At 45.0% G+C, this 26258-nt stretch overlaps 1 protein-coding gene across 1 annotated transcript in view; it reads left to right on the top strand.

Annotated features, from left to right (window-relative positions):
- Positions 1 to 26258, top strand: part of prkcab (protein kinase C, alpha, b) — a gene marked incomplete at its 3' end in the record, with an annotated part of 626135 nt that overhangs the window by 500612 nt on the left and 99265 nt on the right. Inside the window, exons 9-11 of the mRNA XM_084328655.1 lie at positions 12287 to 12427; positions 15119 to 15292; positions 17990 to 18081. Coding sequence (XP_084184781.1) covers positions 12287 to 12427; positions 15119 to 15292; positions 17990 to 18081 — 407 coding nt within the window. The remainder of the gene's footprint in view (positions 1 to 12286; positions 12428 to 15118; positions 15293 to 17989; positions 18082 to 26258) is intronic.

Genomic DNA, 26258 nt, shown 5'->3' with positions numbered 1-26258 from the left:
GGTTCTTGTAGAACTCCTCTGGCATCCCTGTGTACGTACCGGTCCGCCGGGCCCGGGTTTGAATTTGTTTTCGTCGACCTGTTGGCCTGGGTTAACCCCTTCTTGAAAACTGAAACACTTGTACTGCTGTATAGCCAGTGTATACCCGCCGTTGTGTTTTTGGAGTTTTTTCTTGGGGGGTTATAGGAACAACCGCCTCATGTTAGAACCAAGGGGGTGGTTGGTTCCCTGGTGTGTTGGTAGCGGAGTCAACTCTCGGGGTAGGCCGGGTTTGGCCCCGTCTACCTGTGAGTGTGCCCCCGCACCTTTCATGACGTCTGCCAATCATGTCAGCCTTCTCTGCCTCGGCCCCTCTAGAGAGTTGAGGTTTTTTTGTGGAGGCTGCGACATGGTGCACAGCATGCCAGCATACGCCCCTTCCGCCGGGATGCTGTTTCAGCAGACCCCTTTGGCGCCTGTCTAGTCCGCAGTGCTCCAGGCTCAGGTCGAGTGGCCTGTTGCCTGGATTGAGGGATCGACCTCTTTTGGGGGTTGTCTCCCCGGTGCGCTGCCTGGTCCCGCTGTGGGTGTAGCCTCTTGAGTGCTTCGGGGCGGCGTGTTGTAGGGGGGAAGGGCCTGCTCTTGGATGGGCCCTGTCCGAATACGCTGGCGATGTGGGGGGTGGTGTCACTAGTGACCGCCTGGTGCGGTCTCGATGCTGCGGCGTCGTTGGCCTCACCAGGCCCCCTTTTCCGGGGGGTCCAGTCCCTTCCTGGGGCTGGGTCCTCCTTTGCGCTCCGCTGCTACGGCCTTCCCACGGGGTTGGGTTTTTGCCCTTGACCCCGTGATATTAGGGGTTGTAACAGGGGTTTTATTTCTTCCTGTTCGTTCCCTAGTGGCATGTGGGTTGCGCGTTTGTGTAGTCGTGGGTTCTTCTGTGGAAGGTAAGTCCCACGGTCTGCTCACCCTGTGCGTTTGAGTTGCTAAACTCCTCTTCGCACAGTCAGATCCGATACCCTCCCGTCCTCCGCTAGGGGGGTCCGGGGGCTCGGGTCCTCCTTGGTTCTGATGGTTGTGGGGGGCCTCAGCGGGTACATTTGTGGAGCTCCGCTCTGCTCAGCTCCTGTATTCCAGTATGACGCAGAGCGGAGCTACACGACTTATAACGTACGTTATGTCTATAACCATAGTTATATGAGTGTAGTGACGCTCTGCGTCGGACTCACTGAGGACCCCGTGGTCTTCGCCTTTGTGGTGAAAGACTTGGGAAGGAGCTGTTAGTATGGCCACACCCCTGCTTATGTAGAGGAGCGGATGGGGGTGTGGCCAGGCGGATGGGTGTGTAAAGGTGCATGTGAAAATGTATTCAGTGCTAGTATTGATATGGAAGTGGATTCCAGTATGATGCAGAGCGTCACTACACTCCTATAACTATGGTTATAGACATAACCGTACGTTCTCCTTGATCTAAGCCAGGGGTCGGCAACCCTAGGCACGCGTGCCACCATTGGCATGCAGCACCCATTGAAAAAAAATTAATTTTATTTATTTTTTTTTACTTCACTTTTAATATTTTGCACTGGACTGTTGTTGCATTTATCTTGTTGAAATCCTCCCACAGGTTCTTTTTTGTAAGTCGACTCTTTTGCACACCCCTATGACATGTCAAATCACCTCTTAAACAGCCATTGGCTACACTTTTTTAATTTAGTTTGATTGAGGGGGGGGGGGGGGGTCATGATGGCAACCCTGCTAGCTATGAAGGCTAAGGTAAATGCGCTTTATGTGTGCTTTATGTTTGGAAAATGTTCTTAATGAGGTTATGGCTACGGTGGCAACGATTGTTAACTTCATAGTTAACTGCTTGAGGAAATACAAAGCTTGCATACAAAGATGTCCCGCTCTACTCTGCGGTTAGGTGGCTACGCTGTGGAGAAGTTTGCCGGCTGCTTTGATAAAGAAAGGCCAAGACTACCCGGCCAGAACTCGAGGACGAGAAGTGAAGTGGGTTGTGGAACTGTTGTTTCTCACAGATATTACACGACACGTCAACAAGCTCAATCTCCGACTGCAAGGTGCAGGGCAGACTGGTTTCGTAGTTCATAAGACGATTTGGGGACAAAGCAAAACAGGGATCACATCACACTGACTGGTAGGAAGCTGTTTATTTTCCTACACATGGGTTTGCATGTGAACATGAACTAGAATGGGCTCTACGCATATATAGCGCATACGCGCATATATGTGGCATGTTCATGCACTTACCTGGGATTGATGTGTTTTTAGAGACTGAGAAACAACCTTATTCTATTGGAGATCTGTCCATAAAGACTCAAACTCTCCCTAGCTGTGTGTGTGTGTGTGTGTGTGTGTGTGTGTGTGTGTGTGTGTGTGTGTGTGTGTGTGTGTGTGTGTGTGTGTGTGTGTGTGTGTGTGTGTGTGTGTGTGTGTGTGTGTGTGTGTGTGTGTGTGTGTGTGTGTGTGTGTGTGTGTGTGTGTGTGTGTGTGTGTGTGTGTGAGGGTGTGCGTATGCAAGTGTCGGGCTAGGGGAGCCGTCCACCTTGTATGTATGTGGTGCTGAACTTTGCGCACGATTGCTTGGTAACGTGAGCTACGTCATGTCTGATTGATTGAAAACTTTTTGATTGCAGAATGGGTACAATACAGTACGGCTGCTCGACATTAGCCTGGTAACGTGAGTGCTGTCATGTTAACGTTAGCCGCCTCAGTTAAACCTTGCGACACCTCGTTAGATGAGGCTTGCGAATCCCCCTCGCCGGATTCCTCTTTTTTCCCGTCTATTTTTCGCTCAAAATAAAAATGAATAGGCAAATGCGAGTGAAATGGTCATCTCATGTATGTATGTAGCCGTTTGTCTCCATCGCTTTGTTTCCCCCAATTCAGATTTAGGGTTATGTATCTCGAGGCTGGAGGCAGCATGTCCTCTTTTTTGGAAATCAAAATATGGTCACCCTAGGATACAACCATAATAATAATAATATGGTTAATAATAATATAATAATAATGTAAAAATTATCATTAAAAATACCTGATTATGAGATAAAAATGTGTCTTTAAAATGCTGTTACGATGCATATAGCCTATATGGATGGAATATTGTTGATATGGCACACTAGTTAACAAGAACATTTCAAACTGGCACTTCATGTCAAAAAGGTTGCCGACCCCTGATCTAAGCGAACCAACCACTGTTCACGTGTGCATATGTGCATATATTCCGTTTGCTTGTCAATCTTCTCATCTTCGCAGCGAGTCATTTGTTGCACCTTCACCCCTCCATCCCTCCATCCCTCCACCTCCATCCCTCCACCTCTATCCCTCCACCTCCATCCCTCCACCTCCATCCCTCCACCTCTATCCCTCCACCTCCATCCCTCCACCTCCAGTCTCCACAGAGGGAGCTTCACCAGTCAGGCTCAAGGAGGAACTCTTCAGTGTCTTCTCATCAGTGTCTAGTCTCAGAGAGGAACTCTTCAGTGTCTTCTCATCAGTGTCTTGTCTCAGAGAGATGAGGAACTCTTCAGTGTCTTCTCATCGGTGTCTAGTCTCAGAGAGAGGAGGAACTCTTCAGTGACTTCTCATCAGTGTCTAGTCTCAGAGAGGAACTCTTCAGTGTCTTCTCATCAGTGTCTAGTCTCAGAGAGAGGAGGAACACTTCAGTGTCTTCTCATCGGTGTCTAGTCTCAGAGAGAGGAGGAACTCTTCAGTGACTTCTCATCAGTGTCTAGTCTCAGAGAGGAACTCTTCAGTGTCTTCTCATCAGTGTCTAGTCTCAGAGAGGAACTCTTCAGTGTCTTCTCATCAGTGTCTAGTCTCAGAGAGGAACTCTTCAGTGTCTTCTCATCAGTGTCTAGTCTCAGAGAGGAACTCTTCAGTATCTTCTCTACCATCAGTGTCTAGTCTCAGAGGGAGGAGGAACTCTTCAGTATCTTTATCTTCTCTACCATCAGGGTCTAGTCTCAGAGGGAGGAGGAATTCTTCAGTATCTTTGTAACTGAGGGGTACAATTCCCTGACTGTATTGATAAGTATGGTATCATTAAACCACTACCGCTTTATGTACTTTAATTACTGGCCATACAGTACACGATATCTAAGTATGATGAACACTTTCCCACATATGAAATCAGGTCCACACAAAGGTAATAGTCACACACACACACACACACACACACACACACACACACACACACACACACACACACACACACACACACTTAACCCCTGACTCCTTTAACAGGTGAGTTTCTTATTCTCTCTCCTTCTGCCTGCCTCCTCTCTTCTCCTCTCTCCTGTCCCCCTGTCTCTGCTCTCTCTCTCTCTCTCTCTCTCTCTCTCTCTCTCTCTCTCTCTCTCTCTCTCTCTCTCTCTCTCTCTCTCTCCACAGTCTCCACCATACATCAGTCCATCAGTCACTCACCTCCAACGATTGTTTGTGGAGCTCCAGGCTTCTGCAAAATAATCTCATTTACTAACAAAGGCTTTCTACAGCATGCGACTGCTCTGTTCCTTTCATCTCCAAGGTTGCTGTTTGTCTTTCTGTCTGTCTGTCTGTCTTTCTTCCTTTATGTATGTCTGTCTGTCTTTCTTTCTGTCTGTTTTTCTTTCTGTCTGTCTTTCTGTCTTCTGTCTGTCTTTCTGTATTTCTGTCTGTCCTTCTGTCTTTCTATCTGTCTATCTTTCTTTCTCTCACTATTTATTTCTTTTTTCTTTCTCTCTTTCTCTATTCTCCTTTACTCATTGACAATAAACATACTGTAGTCTCTCTGTTACACACACGCGCACACGCACACACACAGAGCGGTGTTGTTAGTAAATGTGGATTTCTCCGGCCTCTGGTGGGGTCTCCATTCTCACCACCATTGATGCACCATCATTGGCAGAGAGAACCTCGCACCTGCTCCTCATTGGCTGATAGTGTGGTCTACAGCCCGCCCTCTACTAGTCCGCCACTAGTCGGGACTATAGAAGGCCGTTAGGAAGTAAAGCATGGTTGGAATGCGTCTGCACAATAATAATCACTCACTAATGTACACTGTATGAATATAATGGATAATAATAGTCATGTGTGGTGTACTACACGTGCACGTCTTTGGTGTACACACCAGTCCCCTCCACATGGTGGCAGCACTGGATAGATTATGACTGGTGTGGTGACTTTCCTTTTTTTATGATTTAGAGTTGTATTGCCATTTTTAACATGCATATCACTCGGCACTGTACCTTTATGAAAAACCATAACTAATAGATAGGGGGGGGGGGGGGGGGAGTATTTCGTTTTAGAAACAGATTAGATAAATAAACAAGGAAACAAACGTTTATTAAAATACACACCAAAGGCACTTAGGATAGCATTAAATATTAAAGGTAGACAGGGAGATATCAGATACAGATATTGATATAGACCTTAGTTGATATGAGACCACCTGTGGTGTTGTGTGTTGATTTGTCTGCATGTGTGCTCTGTTGATGTACACTTAATGCACTGCTATTCTGCAAAAAAAAGTTATTCCTATTATTCAAGGAATCATTGAATCAACATTTTCCTTGGTAATATTTTCTTCCAGATGATCAATAATATATATTTTTTATATATCTCTAATAGTCATTTCATGTCTCTAAGTTACACTCTTTTTTTGCAAGTCATATACCTCAACATGTGTGCAAATAATGCAACATCATCCCCCATCAGACAAAAAGCTAAGAAGTTATAGACCTTTCCAAACTTGACAACATAAACATGTTGTTGTATATAAGTCCAGGTTTATTTCAGGTTGCAGTGTTTGCTATCAGTAGCTGAAAGGAAATACACGTGGGCCCAACCCTAGCAATGGAATCTATCTATCTATCTATCTATCTATCTATCTATCTATCTATCTATCTATCTATCTATCTATCTATCTATCTATCTATCTATCTATCTATCTATCTATCTATCTATCGAGTGATTGATCATTGATGGATCGAAATATAAATACAGTATATCCATATATACAGTATAGTCAAGTCAAGTCAAGTCAAGAGTTTTATTTGTCACGGCATACAAGTATACAATGAAATGCGGGTGGTTTTGCCCGCAACGATGTGCAATACAGTAGTACAACATATAATGGAATCCAATAAACAACAGTGTGCAATAAACAGGTAACATAGTGGGACATCACGGTATTTGTACATAGTTATTTACAGAGCATGAAGGACATGCTAGGTCCCTTGGTAGTGCAATACACTGTTACTATACTATTTTTAAAGTGACCTTTCCTTTGTGGCCATAAGTGTGGGCGTGTGCATAGGCCTATATACAATGCAGGTTAGGTTGAAAGGTGTATTTGTTTCATACAACATAGAATTATATTGAAATAATTGTGTTTGCCCCAATTTAACAGACTTGTAACACAGTAGAGACAGTGTTACAACTAACTATCTGTTAGAATTACAATAGTAAGTAAATATAACATTTCACTTCTGCCACATTAGGTGGAATTGTACAAGAAACAATGGTCAAGTGTCCATTTGTAGCAGAGATAAAAAAGTGTATGTTGCTTGTATAAACATGATTAATCTAAGAAAAATGATTTAGAAAAAAAACGTGTGTTAGGTTGTGCCCCGCTCTCCCCTACATAGAGCAGTGGTTGGCCTGGCAACAGGTTCCTTACCCTACCAGTTTCCTATTTTCTCGTTATCTGACAAAACAGACAGCTATAGGAGCTGTAATGACAGCTGGCATGGTTCTAATTACCCTCTGTGTTGGAAGAAACCTGGCAGACCAGCTATTACAACCACAGGGTCTCCTGGAACACTCTGATCCCCCGCAAACCTCCCACCCCACACTCCTGTAATACACCAGCAAGGAGCCACTGGTCCCTGTCTGGTGACAACACAGAGACTGACATGTCAGTAGAGACAGAACAGACTGACATGTCAATAGAGACAGAACAGACTGACATGTCAGTAGAGACAGAACAGACTGACATGTCAGTAGAGACAGAACAGAACAGAACAGACTGACATGTCAATAGAGACAGAACAGACTGACATGTCAGTAGAGACAGAACAGACTGACGTATCAATAGAGACAGAACAGACTGACGTGTCAATAGAGACAGAACAGACTGACATGTCAGTAGAGACAGAACAGACTGACATGTCAGTAGAGACAGAACAGACTGACATGTCAGTAGAGACAGAACAGACTGACGTGTCAATAGAGACAGAACAGACTGACATGTCAGTAGAGACAGAACAGACTGACATGTCAGTTCAGTAGAGACAGCCATCCTAAACTGCTTTGTTCTAATGTAGATTAACTCAGTCCCTTTCTGTCTCTTGATTGTCTGTTTGCTTCTTGTAAACACAATTTACATGTGGGTGTTTGGATGCAGATTTGTTTTAAATGGTCAATCGATTGTCTCTCAGCTCCACACCATCTTCGGTTGACATGCAAATTGTTGGAGTTTCAGTCTTTTGTGATACAATTTTGGGTGTAGGTCTCTGCATCTCGCCTCAGAGCCTGACTGAAAATAAAAACACATGTTAATTTTCCACTCCTAAGACCATTTGAGTGGGTTCTTTGTTGATTGTCTGTGAGCTTAACAAAACATCAGCTATTTCTCATCCATCCCATCCTAGGATGTAATGATAGTGTTATAATTTATCAATCATATCGCATATGTACACAAGCATCATATGAATGTGGAACCACACATTTTGAATCATGTTTAAAAATGTCTTACAATGGAAAGGGCTAGTTATCTTTCATTGGTTCTTTAGATAAACACATTAACTCAAGTGAATATAACCTAAACATCTTACTTTTAAACATAATCTATGTTGTTTGTGCCCAAGTTTTCAACATTAAAAGCGTATAAAGTCTAATCTAACGCTGTTTATGTGGACTACAATTCCTGTACTGCCATATACCGGAAACCGGGAGTGTTTGTTTAGCTCCCCGTATTGGTCAGTATGACCGGTACGCCCACAGATGTATTATAATTCTGAAACAGACATTGTAATTAGCTTTATGTGACTTATAATGTGTAAATTAAAGCAACATAAACACTCAAGTGATCTGAGATAGTTGTAATTTACTGTAACTGAGATGATAGTTGTGTATGTAGTTTCTACGTCAAATGTATATACTCCCTTTTCTTGACTCCTTTTGTATCACAAACAGTACTGAATTTGCAAATCTGGTATGTCATAAATGTATACATGTAGCAGTACTGACTATCTGTATGTCATGTATGTCATATATGTCCTGATGAATTGAAAATGGGGGACCCTGATGTAAACAAGACGAAAGTCTTTCTCTGGTCTGCATCCCCTTAACAATTTGTGTGTATTGAGCTGTACTGTATTGTACCCATTCTGCAATCTGTTAATAAAGTTTTCAATTAATCAATCAAAGCATCTATATTTATGATTTTCATACTCACCGGGGAAAGCTGTTGTGTTGACGTCGTATATTATACGTGGACTTCATATACCTTCGGCCTCGGGCATATTATGATTTTCATACTCACCGGGGAAAGCTGTTGTGTTGACGTCGTATATTATACGTGGACTTCATATACCTTCGGCCTCGGGCATATTAAACCTTACCGTTCGCCCAATGATAGTTTCATATCGCACTTTTGTATGACGTCATCAGCCCATGCGACGTTCACGCGTTGTCATTCGCCTCGGAAATAACGCTTTGCAATCCTGCATACTAGTTCCGCGAGCTCTCAATAGCCTGGAATTTACCTAAACCCAGCGTTTTGTTACCGAATGAACGCGCCTGTGCATATGTGAAAACGTAAACAAACTGAAACGATAAAACTATACTTCCCAAATGGTCGTTCCCGTGGGCTGGTTTTGTTGGTTCCGGAAATTACTATCCTAGTTTGTCGCGTGAATTGCACCTCAATGTTATTCTCTGTATAACGGTAACTCGTCTCTCAATGCTCGTCGTGCTATCCGCAGCCAGTTCTTGACTCAATAAAGCAACGCGACGGGTCCTATAATACTTGTGCACATACAAACGAGACTTAAACAGACAAACAAACAATAATACATATAAGTTAACGTGTTTGTATACCTGATTGTATTGGATCGCTGTTCGTTTAGTCGGCCAGCACCCTGCTGCGACAAGGCATTTATCCCTTGATATACCTATACATCGTTATTAAAGTCATAACGACCGAACCTGACTTCGAAATTTACCAGCGATATATTAGATTATATATACCTTTTAATCATAGTCTCGGTCCCTTCAACCCGCGACTAATGTCTCGTTAAATGTACATTCACGTACTGCCGAGGCATCGCCGGTCTCCTTCCCGCTCTCTGTATGATTAATTGATTAATTCAATCCAAATATATCGTTTTCAGGAATGGAAGAGATTGTGAGCTTAGTTTAAGGTTGCATCTATGAATATATATCGTTACTCTGTTAAATCTAATTAGATTATAACAGCTTCTCGGTCCTAACTTCCCGCCTCTTTGCCAAAAGAATCATAGAATAGTTTCTAAGAGAGTAGCGTTTTCCAATGATATCACTCTAATAAGCTCACGTATCTCCTTTTGTTGCCTATATTTCAGCCTGAATTAGACTTGGGTTAGCAAACCAACAACCTTACTGTGTGCCTTAGCTTTTGGTCGGCTCCGACTCGACCAGGAATAGCACTTCAACCTTTGTGCCTAAACTTTTGGGAATAGCACATATAACCCATCCTCTCAGAACCGCCTGAATAAGGACCCAGGTGCACGCGCGCCCTGGTAACGATTCTCAATACAGATCAGATATTAATGCACATTATTCTTACTCAGCCATGATCTCAATATTTGACAACATTCTGTAATGTTCACCTGGCACAGAGAAAAGCGGGAAGGTTTTAATTCCTTGCCATACATTTTTTGGTCGACCATCTATTATACTCACTTTTCTCTGTATAGCTGAAACGATACAGCACGCCGGGAGGACGCAAAAAGTCCGTCACAAGTTCGTAGACGCCAATTGTGGGATATTTGTGGATATCCTGATGAAGAATGTTCTCAGTCAACCGAGGCTTGGATAATAACAAGGGTTTATTAACCAAACAGATAGAATTACATAGAGAGAATGGCTGAGGGCTCCCCCCAGGTGATCAGCTGAAATGACCCAGGTAAGAAGACCTCGATTGTGGTCGGGAGGAGCCCTTTATAGTTCAACAAGGGGGGTGTGTGGTCCCATTTGATAGGTCAATTGGGGGGGGGGGGGTACAGGTTTGGGGAGAGGAATGTCTTATTCCACAGAGAGGGGGGGGGGGGGGGGGGTATTTACATGAGGACATATTATACCACACAGAACAGACTGACGTGTCAATAGAGACAGAACAGACTGACATGTCAGTAGAGACAGAACAGACTGACATGTCAGTAGAGACAGAACAGACTGACATGTCAGTAGAGACAGAACAGACTGACATGTCAGTAGAGACAGAACAGACTGACATGTCAATAGAGACAGAACAGACTGACGTGTCAATAGAGACAGAACAGACTGACATGTCAATAGAGACAGAACAGACTGACATGTCAGTAGAGACAGAACAGACTGACATGTCAGTAGAGACAGAACAGACTGACATGTCAGTAGAGACAGAACAGACTGACATGTCAGTAGAGACAGAACAGACTGACATGTCAGTAGAGACAGAACAGACTGACATGTCAGTAGAGACAGAACAGACTGACGTGTCAATAGAGACAGAACAGACTGACGTGTCAGTAGAGACAGAACAGACTGACATGTCAGTAGAGACAGAACAGACTGACATGTCAGTAGAGACAGAACAGACTGGCATGTCAGTAGAGACAGAACAGACTGACACGTCAGTAGAGACAGAACAGACTGACGTGTCAATAGAGACAGAACAGACTGACATGTCAGTAGAGACAGAACAGACTGACGTGTCAATAGAGACAGAACAGACTGACATGTCAGTAGAGACAGAACAGACTGACATGTCAGTAGAGACAGAACAGACTGACATGTCAGTAGAGTCTAGGGACATAACAAATATTTAGATCCTGATTGTTGAAACCAACTAGTTTCCTATTAGATAACGATGATGGATGACATTGTGTCTCATTTTCCATCAACAGCCCACTACATTATACTCACTAGACACTATTGTACATACTACTACATAAGTACCAGAACACTAGTCTAGTGTGTACATACTACATAAGTGTACCAGAACACTAGTCTAGTGTATGCAGATCAGTACACACTTGTCCTTAATTCTCTTGACCCTACTGTTTTGACCACCACACAGAAAATGGAGGCAACCTTTGGTCCGGCCATGCCGTTCTACAGAAACACAGCAGCAATTTATTACAGGTTCTGACACTGGAATGAAAACAGCTCTCACATTAGTCAGATGTGTGGGAGTAACATTAGTGAATGGTGTTCAGAGAGGACAAATCTGACTCCAGACCAGCTGTTATAGGCCTCGACCCCCTCTCTCTCTCTCTCTCTCTTCTCTCTCTCTCTCTCTCTCTCTCTCTCTCTCTCTCTCTCTCTCTCTCTCTCTCTCTCTCTCTCTCTCTCTCTCTCTCTCTCCCTCTCTCTCAGAGAGACAAACTTAGTGTCACTATTACACATGTTATGAAACAAAAGTACTCCAGACCAGCTGTTATAGGCCTCTACCCTCTCTCTCTCTCTCTCTCTCTCTCTCTCTCTCTCTCTCTCTCTCTCTCTCTCTCTCTCTCTCTCTCCCTCTCTCTCAGAGAGACAAACTTAGTGTCATTGCACATGTTATGAACCAAAAGTAGGCAGATCTGAGCGGCATTGGGCCACATCGCGAATGCTGTCAAAATAAATGGGAGATTAGTCTGGTTGGGGCCTTGTGTGGGAACAGGGTGGGAAGTAACCCAACCTGAGCATGACTTAAATCAATATATATATATATATATATATATATATATATATATATATATATATATATATATATATATATACATTTAATTTGTAACGCACCCTACATTCCTAAGAGTCTCAGAGTGCTCATATATGCACTTCTCAGTTCACAAACACAGAATGCCTAATGGACTTTTGCTTGTACTTTTTTTGTTTGTATGAATGTTGAGCTTCCAAACAACAAAGCTCACACATAACGTTCCAGCATTATAGTGATTCAATTCCAGTACATGTGAACATTCTATAACACTGTGCACTGTACGGTATGTACGAAGGAATGGATGTACGGTATCTATATATAGTATGAAATGTAAACCTGGTAAATGCGTGTTCTACACCACAGAAAGCCAAGCTGGGCCACGGGAAGAAGGTGATCACGCCGGCGGACCACCGGCGCTTCAGCCTACCGCACGGGAACTCGGACAGGATCCGGCTCGCCGACTTCCACTTCGTGGCCCTGCTGGGGAAAGGCAGCTTTGGCAAGGTGAGACACACTGACCACATGGCAAGGTGAGACACACTGACCACATGGCAAGGTGAGACACACTGACCACATGGCAAGGTGAGACACACTGACCACATGGCAAGGTGAGACACACTGACCACATGGCAAGGTGAGACACACTGACCACATGGCAAGGTGAGACAGACTGACCACATGGCAAGGTGAGACACACTGACCACATGGCAAGGTGAGACACACTGACCACATGGCAAGGTGAGACACACTGACCACATGGCAAGGTGAGACAGACTGACCACATGGCAAGGTGAGACACACTGACCACATGGCAAGGTGAGACACACTGACCACATGGCAAGGTGAGACACACTGACCACATGGCAAGGTGAGACACACTGACCACATGGCAAGGTGAGACACACTGACCACATGGCAAGGTGAGACACACTGACCACATGGCAAGGTGAGACACACTGACAACATGGCAAGGTGGTAGTGCACGTAGGGGTGTCGAGTACATTTTTTCCACACATGCATACTTCACAGAAATACACTGGGAGATTCACTCGCAGCACACAGCCCCCACAATGCATTTGAAACCCCAGGGACAGTGGTGTCCAAAGATCTACTCACAGTAGCAGGGACAATGGTGTCTAGAGATCTACTCATAGTAGCTGGGACAATGGTGTCCAAAGCCCCTAGTCAGTGGCTACAAGGTGCTAGCCTTCCTCTTAAACTCCTTTACATTTAGTCATTTAGCTGACGCTTTTATCCAAAGTGACTTACAAGTTATGTAAATCAACAGGAAGAGTACAACTGAGTAACAATATTCATCAAAAAGTGTTGAAACTTGAGTGCTGCAGTGTTGAGTGCATAGTAGTAGAGACATATTAGTATAGTAGGAAGAGTGCATGATAGTAGAAGACAAGTAAGAAGGTTAGTGTTTAAAAAGAAATTTGATTTCAGATATTGATTGAAGAAGTGTGAAGCGACTGTAAAAGATTGGTTGGGTTTCGGCAGTCCTGACTGTGGTGGGAAGTTCGTTCCACCATCGTGGAGCAAGGACAGAGAATAGGCGACTTCTCTTTGAGGGGTCTCTTGAGGCTGTGTAGAACCATTGAACCATTGACCATTGACCATTGACCAGAGGTAGGCAGGAGCTGTTCCCTTCACTGCACGATATGCCAGGTCGAGGACCTTGAAGCGGATTTGTGTGGCGATGGGGAGCCAGTGCAGCTCTCTAAGAAGTGGGGTAACATAGGCTGACTTTAGTAGGTTAGAGATCAGGCGAGCGGCTGCGTTCTGAATGAGTTGAAGTGGCTTGGTGGCGGTGGTCGGTAGACCAGCAAGCAGTGCATTGCAATAGTCAAGACGAGACATGACTGTTGATTGCACAAGGAGTTGAGTGGCTTCTTTTGTCAGGAATGGGCAGATCCTTCTAATGTTGCTCAGGAGGACTCTGCAGGTTCTGGTTATTGCAGTGATGTGAGTGGAGAAGTTCAGCCGAGCATCAAGGACTGCACCAAGGTTCTTGGCGGTCGTGGGCGAGGCTGTGATGGAAAGTTCGGTCAGCGGGGAGGATTTGGCCGGCAGGTGAAACAATTCTGTTTTACTTAGGTTCAGTTTGAGGTGGTTGGTCGTCATCCAGGCGGAGATGTCGGACAGACAGGCCGAGATCCGCTCAGGGACATGGATATCTGAGGGAGGAAAGGAGAGGAAGAGTTGAGTATCATTGGCATAGCAATGATACGAGACGGCATGAGACATAATAATTAGGGCTGTCAGTTTATCGCGTTAATTAGATTAATTAATTACACCGCAAATGATCGCGTTATGAAAATTAACTCAACATGAATGAACCAAATGAGAATATCAATTCAATTCTTTTTTTTTTACTGTGAATAAAACCATGCTAAAATTGACCAGACCTGAAAAATCTAAGCAAATTAATAAAGGGAAGATGAATAAACAGAAGGTTTTGTAGATACAGTACTGAATTCTGCCATCCGGACACATGCAATTTGAAATATGATTATAGAATATAAAATATCAGGCCTAAAATGGTTACGTGATTAAAATGCGATTAATTAGATTAATTAATTACAAATCCTGTAATTAATTAGATACATTTTTTTAATCGCCTGACAGCACTAATAATAATGTTACCCAGAGATTTGGTGTAGAGGGAGAAGTGGAGGAGTCCAAGGACCGAGCCCTGGGGGACACACCAGTAGGATGACAGCCACGCCAGCGCATAGCCTACCACTCCCATTCCTGCGAGGGATCTGATGGTTGACTGTGTCAAAGGCTGCCGACAGGTCCAGGAAAATCAGGACAGAGGAGACGCCCTTCACTCTTGCTAAGTGAAGAGCCTCTGTGACTGCTATGAGGCCCATCTCTGTGGAGTGACCAGTCCTGAAGCCTGACTGATTAGGGTCTAGGAGGTCATTCTAGAGATAATCAGTGAGTTGGTTGGATACAGCACGCTCAAGTGATTTAGAAAGGAAGGAGAGAAGAGAGACAGGGTGATAGTTATCTATGATGGTGGGGTTCATGTTTTTTTTTATTTTTATGACCGGTGTGACTTGTTTTATGGAGGTTGGAACCACCCCCAAGTTGAGGGAGGAGTTGATGGTTGCAAAGAATATAGCAAAGTCCTTCTAACCTTGACCTTAAAAAAAAAAAAAAAAATGTGCCCCCCGTCTGCTATAGGTGATGCTGGCGGAGAAGAAGTCATCAGAGGAGCTGTATGCCATAAAGATCCTGAAGAAGGATGTGGTGATCCAGGATGATGACGTAGAGTGTACCATGGTGGAGAAGAGAGTCCTGGCTCAGAGAGACAAACCTCCCTTCCTCACACAGCTTCACTCCTGCTTCCAGACTGTGGTACGTGCACGAGTATGGACACACCGAGGCCATGTTGGTTGCTAGTATGAAACATCCAGCGTGGCAGGTTTGTCAACCAGATGGCTGAGGAAGTGATTGAACGAACACATGCATGAACACACTGACTGACACACCAACCAATCAATGGAGCACAGCAGCTATAAAGGTGCTCCTTCTGAGCACATGATAAGATATGATGGAATAATAGGGAGAATTGGAAACAATGTACCATACATAATAATAATAATAATAATAATAATAATAATAATAATAATAATAATAATAATAATAATAATAATAATAATAATAATAATAATAATAATAATAATAATAATAATAATAATAATAATATGTACTGGGAGGCTGAGTGGCGCAGCGGACATTGCGCTCATCACCAACGCAAGAGACACCGGGTTCAAATCCGGCTGTCGGCGTTGCCTCCGGCTTGGGCCGGCCGTCATACTGGCTCAATTGGCAGAGTTAGCGGTGGAAGTCGATGGGTGGTAATCTGGACGTTGTGGACAGCGACTCCTACAGGTCGGTTGGGGGACGCCTGCACAGCAGAGACAGGAAATAGCGGGGGTAGTGTGAGCCTCCCACACGTTACACCTTGCCAATGAGAGTCCGCGCTGGCAGGTGAAAAGATGTGACAGGCTGCCTCCTCGTGTACCGGAGGGGACACGTGATGCAAGTCTTCTATCCTCCCTACGACCGACCTGTGGCGGGCATATGCGAGCAACGTTCAAGACAGGGGAGGGGAGAATTGGAAACAGCTAAATTGGGATGGGAGAAAAATAGAAAAAATAAGGAGAAAAAGTGGATCCAAAAAATTATAATAATAATAATAATATGTACTTATTAATAAACATAATGTATCCTATACACAGACATGCAACAGTACATAGAAGTGTATTGCTTGCACATTTTCCGTTTACATCTAAATTACATTCTCATATACAGTATACTGTCTCATATACACTATGCAGTCTCATATACAGTATACAGTCTCATATACACTATGCAGTCTCATATACAGTATACAGTCTCATATACACTATGCAGTCTCATATACAGTATACAGTCTCATATACAGTCACATCCTGTTTATTAGCTGCAACCAGCGGCTCTATAGGTCACTCTGTTGGTCGATTGGTTGGTTGGTTGGACCCTCTAGCAGCCACAGGTTTTGCCCTAGGAGGCTATAATTGAGTATGGGGGTCAAGTGTGTGGTGTGTGGTGTGTGGTGTGTGTGTGTGTGTGTGTGTGTGTGTGTGTGTGTGTGTGTGTGTGTGTGTGTGTGTGTGTGTGTGTGTGTGTGTGTGTGTGTGTGTGTGTGTGTGTGTGTGTGTGTGTGTGTGTGTGTGTGTGTGTGTGTGGGGTCTATCTGTCTGTGTATATGTGGGAGAGGTATGGATGTCTATGTGTGCAAGAGAGTGAGACCCAGAGACTGTGTTCAGTACGTGCCGTGCGCGCATGTTCTAGTCTCTGTGTGTTCCTGCCTAACCCATAAGCCTGTCTGTCTGTGTATGTGTCTCTGTGTGTCCCTGCCTAACCCTTAAGCCTGTCTGTCTGTGTACTGTATGTGTCTCTGTGTGTTCCTGCCTAACCCTTAAGCCTGTCTGTCTGTGTATGTGTCTCTGTGTGTGTTCCTGCCTAACCCTTAAGCCTGTCTGTCTGTGTATGTGTCTCTGTGTGTTCCTGCCTAACCCTTAAGCCTGTCTGTCTGTGTACTGTATGTGTCTCTGTGTGTGTTCCTGCCTAACCCTTAAGCCTGTCTGTCTGTGTATGTGTCTCTGTGTGTTCCTGCCTAACCCTTAAGCCTGTCTGTCTGTGTACTGTATGTGTCTCTGTGTGTGTTCCTGCCTAACCCTTAAGCCTGTCTGTCTGTGTATGTGTCTCTGTGTGTCCCTGCCTAACCCTTAAGCCTGTCTGTCTGTGTACTGTATGTGTCTCTGTGTGTGTTCCTGCCTAACCCTTAAGCCTGTCTGTCTGTGTATGTGTCTCTGTGTGTCCCTGCCTAACCCTTAAGCCTGTCTGTCTGTGTTTTTTCCCCCTGTCGACAACGTTGATCCACCTATGCTGACTTGAGAGACTGGACCAGAATATTAACTACTTTGCCTCCAAACTCCATACTCGGTGACTCATAAGCTCCTCAATAAAAAAAACTCTAAAACATTTTCTGATGAAAGCTACACCTGACTTATGATGATATGGAGAATGTAAAATTGGCTCAGGACGGTTTAGTGAAAGAATGGAGCTCGCCGTGCATTGTAATACTACAATACTACTGTGTCTGTCATACTACTACGCTTGGAGAACAAAAACAACACACGATAGAAAGGTATTTCACTTGGTACAGAGTGTCTGGAAAGGCCCTGTTCATCTGTGGGGGTCTCACCTATAGTCCGGGTTGTGTCATCCATCGTGTTTTTTAATTGTCGGTGGTCTGCTTCTGTCTGCAGATTAATCTCTAGGATATCCTGTATGCGGGTCCTGGGTTCATTCAACATAGAGGCTCTCTACGTGTCTTTTATATGAAAATGTATATTTAATTTTGTTATGTGTGTTTCAAGGCTTTAGTGCACCTTTGTTGGACGATAACTCAATCTTCTTGCACTTTCGTCTGCCCCCTCCCCCAATTTTCTTTCTCTCTATCCTTCCTTTTCCCGCTCTTTCTTCCTCTCCACTTCACCCCAGGACCGGCTGTACTTTGTGATGGAGTACATCAATGGCGGGGACCTCATGTACCACATCCAACGCATGGGCAAGTTCAAGGAGCCTCAGGCCGTGTAAGAACAGTCAGGACAGTCAGGACAGTCAGGGCAGTCAGGACACCAGGCGGTCCATCTGTGCCCCCCCCCCCCCCCCCCAACCCTAACCCACGTCCACATTAGGGCAATTTTCATTCCAAGTTGAGAAACGATCGAAACGAACGTTCGATTTCGACCTTCGAAAATCACAAGCAGGTTCACAATCCTCCCAGTGTTTTTTGGGGTTTCTCTCCACCCATGTTTACTTGCGTGCGTCAGAAGAAAGAAAAGCGACAATGTTTCAAAGAACACACAGCGTAGCCACTAGTTAACCAGCTTGTGACAGCGGTAGCCTGCATTACCTTTTGACACCATGGCCTTGTAACCGGTAGCCTGCATTACCTTTTGACACCATGGCCATGTAACCGGTAGCCTGCATTACCTTTTGACACCATGGCCTTGTAACCGGTAGCCTGCATTACCTTTTGACAGCATGGCCTTGTAACCGGTAGCCTGCATTACCTTTTGACACCATGGCCTTGTAACCGGTAGCCTGCATTACCTTTTGACATCATGGCCTTGTAACCGGTAGCCTGCATTACCTTTTGACACCATGGCCTTGTAACCGGTAGCCTGCATTACCTTTTGACATCATGGCCTTTTATAATAATTTTGGACATTCATTTAGTTTTACACAAAATGTACACCACAAACTGCCAACACTACCCTCCTACTTCCTGTGCCGTCATCGTGGTTTTGATTTCTGATTGGTGTCCACTCTTCCAATCCCACTGAATGTTGAGCAGTCTATGGTCATCTTTTCAGTGCAGAGGATTGTAGCTGCAGAGGCAAGAGTTTCACAGCTGTGTCCAGGCTCCGCCCCTCTGCTGTTCTCCACGACAAAGATTAATTGAATCTTCCCACTTTGCCATTATGGGGAATATTCCCTTTAAAGCCCAGATAAAAAATTTGGTTATTGCTCAGACCAGATGGTTTTGATTCTAGCTGTGATTTAAAATATACAACAGCACATTCTCTTCAAAGTCTGCAAAGTCAAGCTATTCCAGATGTTCGCTTGAGTAAAGACTTTTTATTGCCACAAAGTCCGTTTAAAATGAATGTGGCATAAAGAAGCTGTGTTTGGTCCCTAGTACCAAATGCTACTGGTTACCTATGAGGAAGGAAATGACACATGCACATACTCCTCTACACACACTGCAGACATGCCACTGCACACACACACACACACACACACACACACACACACACACACACACACACACACACACACACACACACACACACACACACACACACACACACACACACACACACACACACAGACACATATAACACCAGGCTACACCAACGTTTGTGTGCGTAGCACAGCCCGTGAAAATATCCTTGTGCTTAAATTCTGCCAGCTACACCAGGAACGGCAATTGCGTGCACAAGTTGCAGTACTACAGTAATGGATTAGTATACAGTAATGTATTATCACTGTGCTGTTGATGTATGATACAAAGTAAGTCCCATTTGGTGGATAAAATAATAATAAACAATCGGATAACTACCACACGTATAGAATGGTACTATCTTGAGTCTATGCTACAGTAAAGTGCAGCGGCTGAACAACTGACTTTGTCAACATATCTGTTTCTCAGAGTGCAGCTGCAATGCTTTCCCATGTTCTCGCTCGCCACTTTATCTTTGTACTTCGGGTCTCTTGGAGCTAATTGTTTAAATTAGCCGACATGTTTGCCATGTGGATGGGAATGGGGGGGTGGGGGGCGTCGGACCAGAGATGCTAGGACCAGAAGGCTGTGGCAGGTGGCCAAACGGTGCACGGATAGCTGACAAGTTTTTAGCTGAATGTAAAATGCAATTTTTTTTTTTTTATGAAACAAGACATCACAGGACAGTAATAATAATAATAATAATAATAATAATAATAATAATAATAATAATAATAATAATAATAATAATAATAATAATAATAATAATAATAATAATAATAATAATAATAATAATAACAATTAACAAAGACCCAGAACCCGCGGCCCCCTAGGCCCAGAGCCAAGATCATCAAAACCACAGCAACCGTTGGCCCAAAAAATAAATACCCACATGGAGTGATTTCCACAACATACCAGACCCCCCCTCCCAGGCCGAACCACCAAAATGATGGCCTCCCCCCGATACTCCTCCCCATCAAGCCTCACCCGCCCAAACGATGCATACATATTACATACTATAAAGTGAAACATCCCAAGCCCCCATCCGCCTCTGTCCCGACAGCCACGGTCCCCACCCCATGAGGACCCCGAATCCGGCATCCCAGTGAATCAGAACATCACGCCTCTATAACATTCCGACTTCCCGAGACCCCGAACCAGGGGCCCCCACCAGCGAGACTGCGACCACCAAACCCACAACCAAGGGCCCAAAACATCCCACCCCATAGAAATAAAATAGAAATAGAAATAAATAAAAAGTTAAATTATAAAAATAAAATATATTGCTAAAGACATTTTTAAAAGACATTTCTTCCCCCACTCCCACTGCTGCTAGATCAATGGGTCTCATTCACCAACAGACTTAAGACAAAAGATCAGACAAAAAATGCTTAAGACATTTTTGGACAGATTTTGGGATTCACCAACCATCCCTTGTCTTGGATTCGACCCTAACTAAGAGCAGGATTTAGGAGCACTGAAGAGCAGTCTTAAGTTGACAGACTGGTGTGCTCCGTGTTCTTAAGGGCTTTAATTGGGAGGAATCATAGTGATTCCTTCATGTCAACTCTACAGGCCTCCTTGGAATTAATTAATCATCATTTAAATAAACATGACAATATTTGTATGATATATATGAAATTACACTTTATATTTAAAGTCATGCCTCAATGACGCATTTGATGTCAGAAAATAAATAATATGGATTCACCTGATCACAGGGCAGCTGGATTACCGTAACCTGAATCTGAACCAGCTATTTTGGATAAATGTATAATTACTTAATTACTCAGATATTCAAACACAATTATGCAATTATTGTGAAATGATTGAAAATAATAATTATTTAATGCCTTCTGTGGCATTTGTATTTCTTATTTGTTAAATATCTGTTTTATTGATTAATTATACATTTGAAAGAATGCAGGTTATAGATCGTATAGCTTTACGCTCTGCTCTATTGGGACTATCCCTTTATCCACTCTAATAATGAATAACTTTCTCCACATGCACACACCTATTTACCTCCGCCTGGCCACACCCACATCCGCTCCTATATAAGCGGGGTCGTGGCCACACAATCAGCTCCTTCCCTACTTTCACCACCAACTATACACCACTTTCGTTTAGTGTCAAAGTAGTTTGTTGGAGAGGAGCTACGTTGACATTGTATCTTTGTTTTTTCTATCTCGCTATTTTTCGAAAAAACAAAGAGATAATGTCTTCACCGTCGGAGGGTCTTCTAGACGACTACAACGCTACCCTCCACCAGCGCTTCACTATCGCGGCGTCCTCCGTGCGCACGGTCGTGGCAAACAGATGCGCCTGGGCGGCGCCCGGAGGAGAGTGTGCTTCCTGTGAGGTGGCCGAGTTCCGGCCCTGGTTCCTCCGCCAGAGGACAGTCGGCCGACAGGCCGACAGTTCCTCTGGTGGCCGGGGATTTGTGTTGCAGACTCTTCGCCTCGGCTCGCTCTCGTCGTAAGACGGCGAGCAGCGGGGGTGAACGGCCTGGTTGTAGTGTTGTGCTGGAGCCGAGCGAGAGTTCTCTCGCCTCTTCTCCATATCCGATGGAGACTGAGGATTACCGATGGAGACTGAGGATTCTCTTGTTCGAAGGCCCAGCGGAGACGTATCACTCTCCCCTTCAGGGAGTGGCAGGGAGTGCTACGTCTCCCTGGGGTTCCTTGTACTCTGGGACTGGGTTAAAACCTCAACCCCGGAGACGAGATGCCCAGCTATCTGCCGCGTCGGACGACGGCGCCCAGTGCAGCCTCCCGTACGCGAGGGATGCGAGTGACGTGGAAGAAGGTATGCAAGGGAAGTTGCTTGCCTTGTTCCCCGAGCTCATGGCGGCCGCCGCAGCCGCCAATGGCATGGCGTTGCCACAGCCACTGTCGGCACCTGTTTCCGATGACATGATAGGTCATCTCTGGCAACGTCGTCCTGTGAGAGAGACAGGCGTTGTCTGCCCATTCTTCCCAGCAATGGAGGCTTACGTGGCACAGGGACAGGTAATATCCCGCATCGTTGGCCTTACCCCCGCCTACGTGCCAGTCACGCGGGTGGTGGGTTTGGTCCAGGGGCTAAGGGACGGGGTGCCTCGACTTGATAGCCCGATGGCAGCCATCCTTTGCCCCGAGATGGTGTGGGAGCCATTAAGAAAGCCAGTTCCCCAGGGGAAGTCGGCTAGGCAGTTGGCGTCATGGAGTGACCAGGTGTACATCGCCTCGACACAGAGCCTGGCTGCAACCTCCAACATTGCGCAGCTGGCGCGCTACATGTCGGGGCTGATGTAGGGCGGGACGGTACTAGATGACCATCAACGGTACCTCCACGCCCAGGCGGCTGGAGCCATCCTGCATCTGACCCAGCTGCAGGCGATAGCCGCCGGGAAGGAGCGCGCCCTGGCCACTCTCATCCAGCGGCACCTTTGGCTGGAGCAGGCGCGGGTGCCGGACCAGAGGAGGATTCCACTGCTCACGGCCCCCCTCTCCGATGCTGGACTTTTCGGGTCGGCCATGCAGCAGATGACGGCAGCCTGCAGGGAGATGGAGGAGCGCTCCGTGCTCAAGCCCCATTTTCCCGACCCGATGCCACCGGTGATGTGAGGAGGAGGCAACGCTGGCAGAGGCCTGCGGCCGTTGCCACCGTCACCACTGCTGCTGCTGGGCCTTCCGCGAGGAAGGCCAGGAGTGGAGGAAGTGCCGCTACCGCTGCAGCCAGTCGCCCTGCGGCCAGAGGGAACAGTAGGGATCGACGTGACCAGGAGGCTCCTCAGCACCGTCCCTCTGGGCCAGCTTCCCGTGGGGGCAAACGGCGTTCTGCACGCAGCAGGCGACGCTAGTGACTCCCCTGTTTGCCCCCCCCCCCCCCCCCCAAAATATGATATTGTTATTAAATAAAGGGTCCCTCCTGGTGAGGGAATGTTTTTTTGTTACAAAACGTGTGTTTATTCACTATATATTTGGGGATACGATGTAAACCCTCAACTACTGTTGGGGTTGTGTTCTTGCTTAGGGAGTGGGGCAGTTTTCTCTGAAAATAGTTTTTTGGTCGCTATTATGTATGAGCTTAGCAAGGCCTGTGGCTAGCACTTGGTCGAGGGCTTCTCTCGTCATAAAAGACGCCGTTCTTCTTGCAGTAGTAAGAGTGAACTTTTGCCTTTTTTATTGTCTGAAGGGGGTTGTGTGTGTTCATGTTACGTTTTAGTGCAGAAGTGGTTACATATATAGCTATTGTACCAAGGTCCTTGGACCCTCTCTTTAAAATCTGTTGTTTTTTCTTTACTTTAGGGTAAAGGTATAAAAATGTGGGTGGCAAGTTTCGCACATGAGCCTAAGCCTTGTATAAAAGCCTGTTTTTTACACAAACGAGTTTATCATCTGTGGCTGGCGTGCAGAATGTAAAGCTATTACCCTAACAGGTATATGCGCTTTCATGTAATAATAATAATAATAATAATAATAATAATAATAATAATAATAATAATAATAATAATAATAATAATAATAATAATAATAATAATAATAATAATAATAATGCATTTTATTTATAAGGCGCCTTTCAAGACACTCAAGGTCGCCGTACAACAATTTAAAAACAGTTAATTTACAATCACAATCCATTTAAAAAATAAAATCAGACATACGCCTGCCTAAACAGGTGGGTTTTGAAGTGGGTTTTAAATGGGATGATGGAGTCAATGTTCCTGATGTCGGGGGGGAGGGAGTTCCAGAGGCGGGGGCAGAGCAGCTGAAGGCTCTTGACCCCATGGTGGACAGACGGGCTGGGGGGACGGTCAGGTTGATGGAGGAGGCAGACCTGAGGGACCGGGTGGGAATGTTGATGTGGAGGAGGTCGGACAGGTATGGAGGGGCGAGGTTGTGGATGGCCTTGAATGTATGGAGGAGGATCTTGTAATCTATGCGGTGTTTAATGGGAAGCCAGTGTAGTTGGCGTAGGACGGGGGTGATGTGACTGATGACAGGGGTTCTGGTTATTATACGGGCAGCAGCGTTCTGGACCAGTTGGAGCTTATGGAGGAGTTTGTGGGGGAGACCAAAGAGAAGGGAGTTGCAATAATCCAAGCGGGAAGTGACGAGGGAGTGGACCAGGATTGTGGCGCTGTTGGGAGTGAGTGAAGGGCGGAGGCGGTTGATGTTGCGAAGGTGGAAGTAGGCGGACCGGATGGTGTTATTGATGTGGGAATGGAATGATAGGGTGCTGTCGAGGACGACACCCAGACTCTTGACCTGGGGGGAAGGGGAAACCAAGGAGTTGTCTATGGTGAGGGTGAAACTGGGGTGCTTGGTGAGTGTGGACTTGGAGCCAATGAGGACTACCTCTGTTTTATGACTGTTTAGTTTGAGGAAATTTGAAGTGAACCAGGATTTGATTTCCTGTAAACAGGCACAGAGGGAAGAGGGAGGGAGGGTGGAAGTGGGTTTGGAGGAAACATAGAGCTGGGTGTCGTCCGCGTAACAGTGGAAATTGATGTTGTATTTACGGAGAATCCGAGGTAGATGATGAAGAGGATAGGGCCATGGACAGAGCCCTGGGGAACACTGGAGGAGAGGGGGGATGGATGTGATGTGAATGATTTTAACTGAATGAACTGAGTACGACCAGAGAGATATGAATGGAACCAGTATAGGGATGTGTGGGAGATTCCAATGGAGGCTAGTCGGTTAAGGAGGGTGGAGTGAGATATGGTGTCAAATGCGGCGCTTAGATCAAGGAGGATGAGGATGGATAATAGTCCGGAGTCAGCTGCCATCAGGAGGTCATTAGTGATTTTGAGGAGGGCTGTTTCTGTGCTGTGACGGGGGCGAAAACCAAATTGGAACTTGACCAACACGAACCTAAACTAACGTTACAACTAACCTAAAGTTAGTTTAGGTTCGTCTTAAGTTAGATAATGTACAAAATAAACGTATTTCTGCTGCTATAGACGTCGCTCTTTTATTTTGGAACTCCCCGACCGGAAGTTAGCCTAGTTATCTGCTTTAGTGTCCGGTTGTTGGTTAGCTCCGTTAGCGTGCAGTATATCAAGACCAGCCATGGGAATACTGTTTTCTAAATTGGGGAGGCTTTTAATCGTCAAGGTAAGAGGATTTTAAGTCATGGTATCCATAAACTTCAATCGGTTCGGATCATTTGAATGAAATGAGAATGTAAACAAACACGGCGTCACGTTAGAAAGTAGCACTGAAATCACTGCGCCCAGAGAGGAGTGGTTAGGCAAAAAATAGTTCAGAGTATATTTGCTTAGAAAACGTAATTGTCGAATTAAATTATTTTGTATTTCTCCACGTGGTAAATACACAGGTCACAACATGTTTCCAGGAACGTTTTGGAGTTGTATTTGGAGTGTATTTCGTGACTGTAGGGCACTGTAGGGAACGTCAGGGTACAAGTCTGACCCACTTCCAGTGATGAAGCTAAGCTACGCTAACGGAGCGGCTGTTCCCTAAGCCTAATGCATGCACAGAGACAAAAAAGGTATGTATCTTCTTGTCTAACTCCAGGGAAGATGTTAAATAAGCTAATTTCCCAAAATGTTGGAGTTTTCCTTTAAGGCAGTGGTCACCACCCCGTCGATCTTGATCGACTGGTCGATCTTTGAGACCTTCCCTGTAGATCTTTCCCTGAAATTTTTTTTTTAATCTTTCCCTGAGAGTCTACATTACAGTTCTACTTTTGTTTTGATGTGAAAAGTGATGCTGCATAAGATTACTGCACTTAGCACTGACTGAGAAAGTACATATTACAGTTCTACTTTGACAAACATATTTACAATTAGCATTTTCTAATGTTAATAATATGAGAGTCCACATTATAGTTCTACTTTTGTTTTGATGTGAAAAGTGATGCTGCATAAGAGGACTGCACTTAGCACTGACTGAGAAAGTACATATTACAGTTCTACTTTATAAAATGCTAATTGTAAATATGTTTGGCAATGTTAATTAATAGGAGAAG

This window comes from Notolepis coatsorum (genome assembly GCF_963971535.1).
Source record: "Notolepis coatsorum genome assembly, chromosome: 14".
Lineage (NCBI taxonomy): Eukaryota > Metazoa > Chordata > Actinopteri > Aulopiformes > Paralepididae > Notolepis > Notolepis coatsorum.
This window is presented reverse-complemented; position numbering and strand designations above follow the sequence as displayed.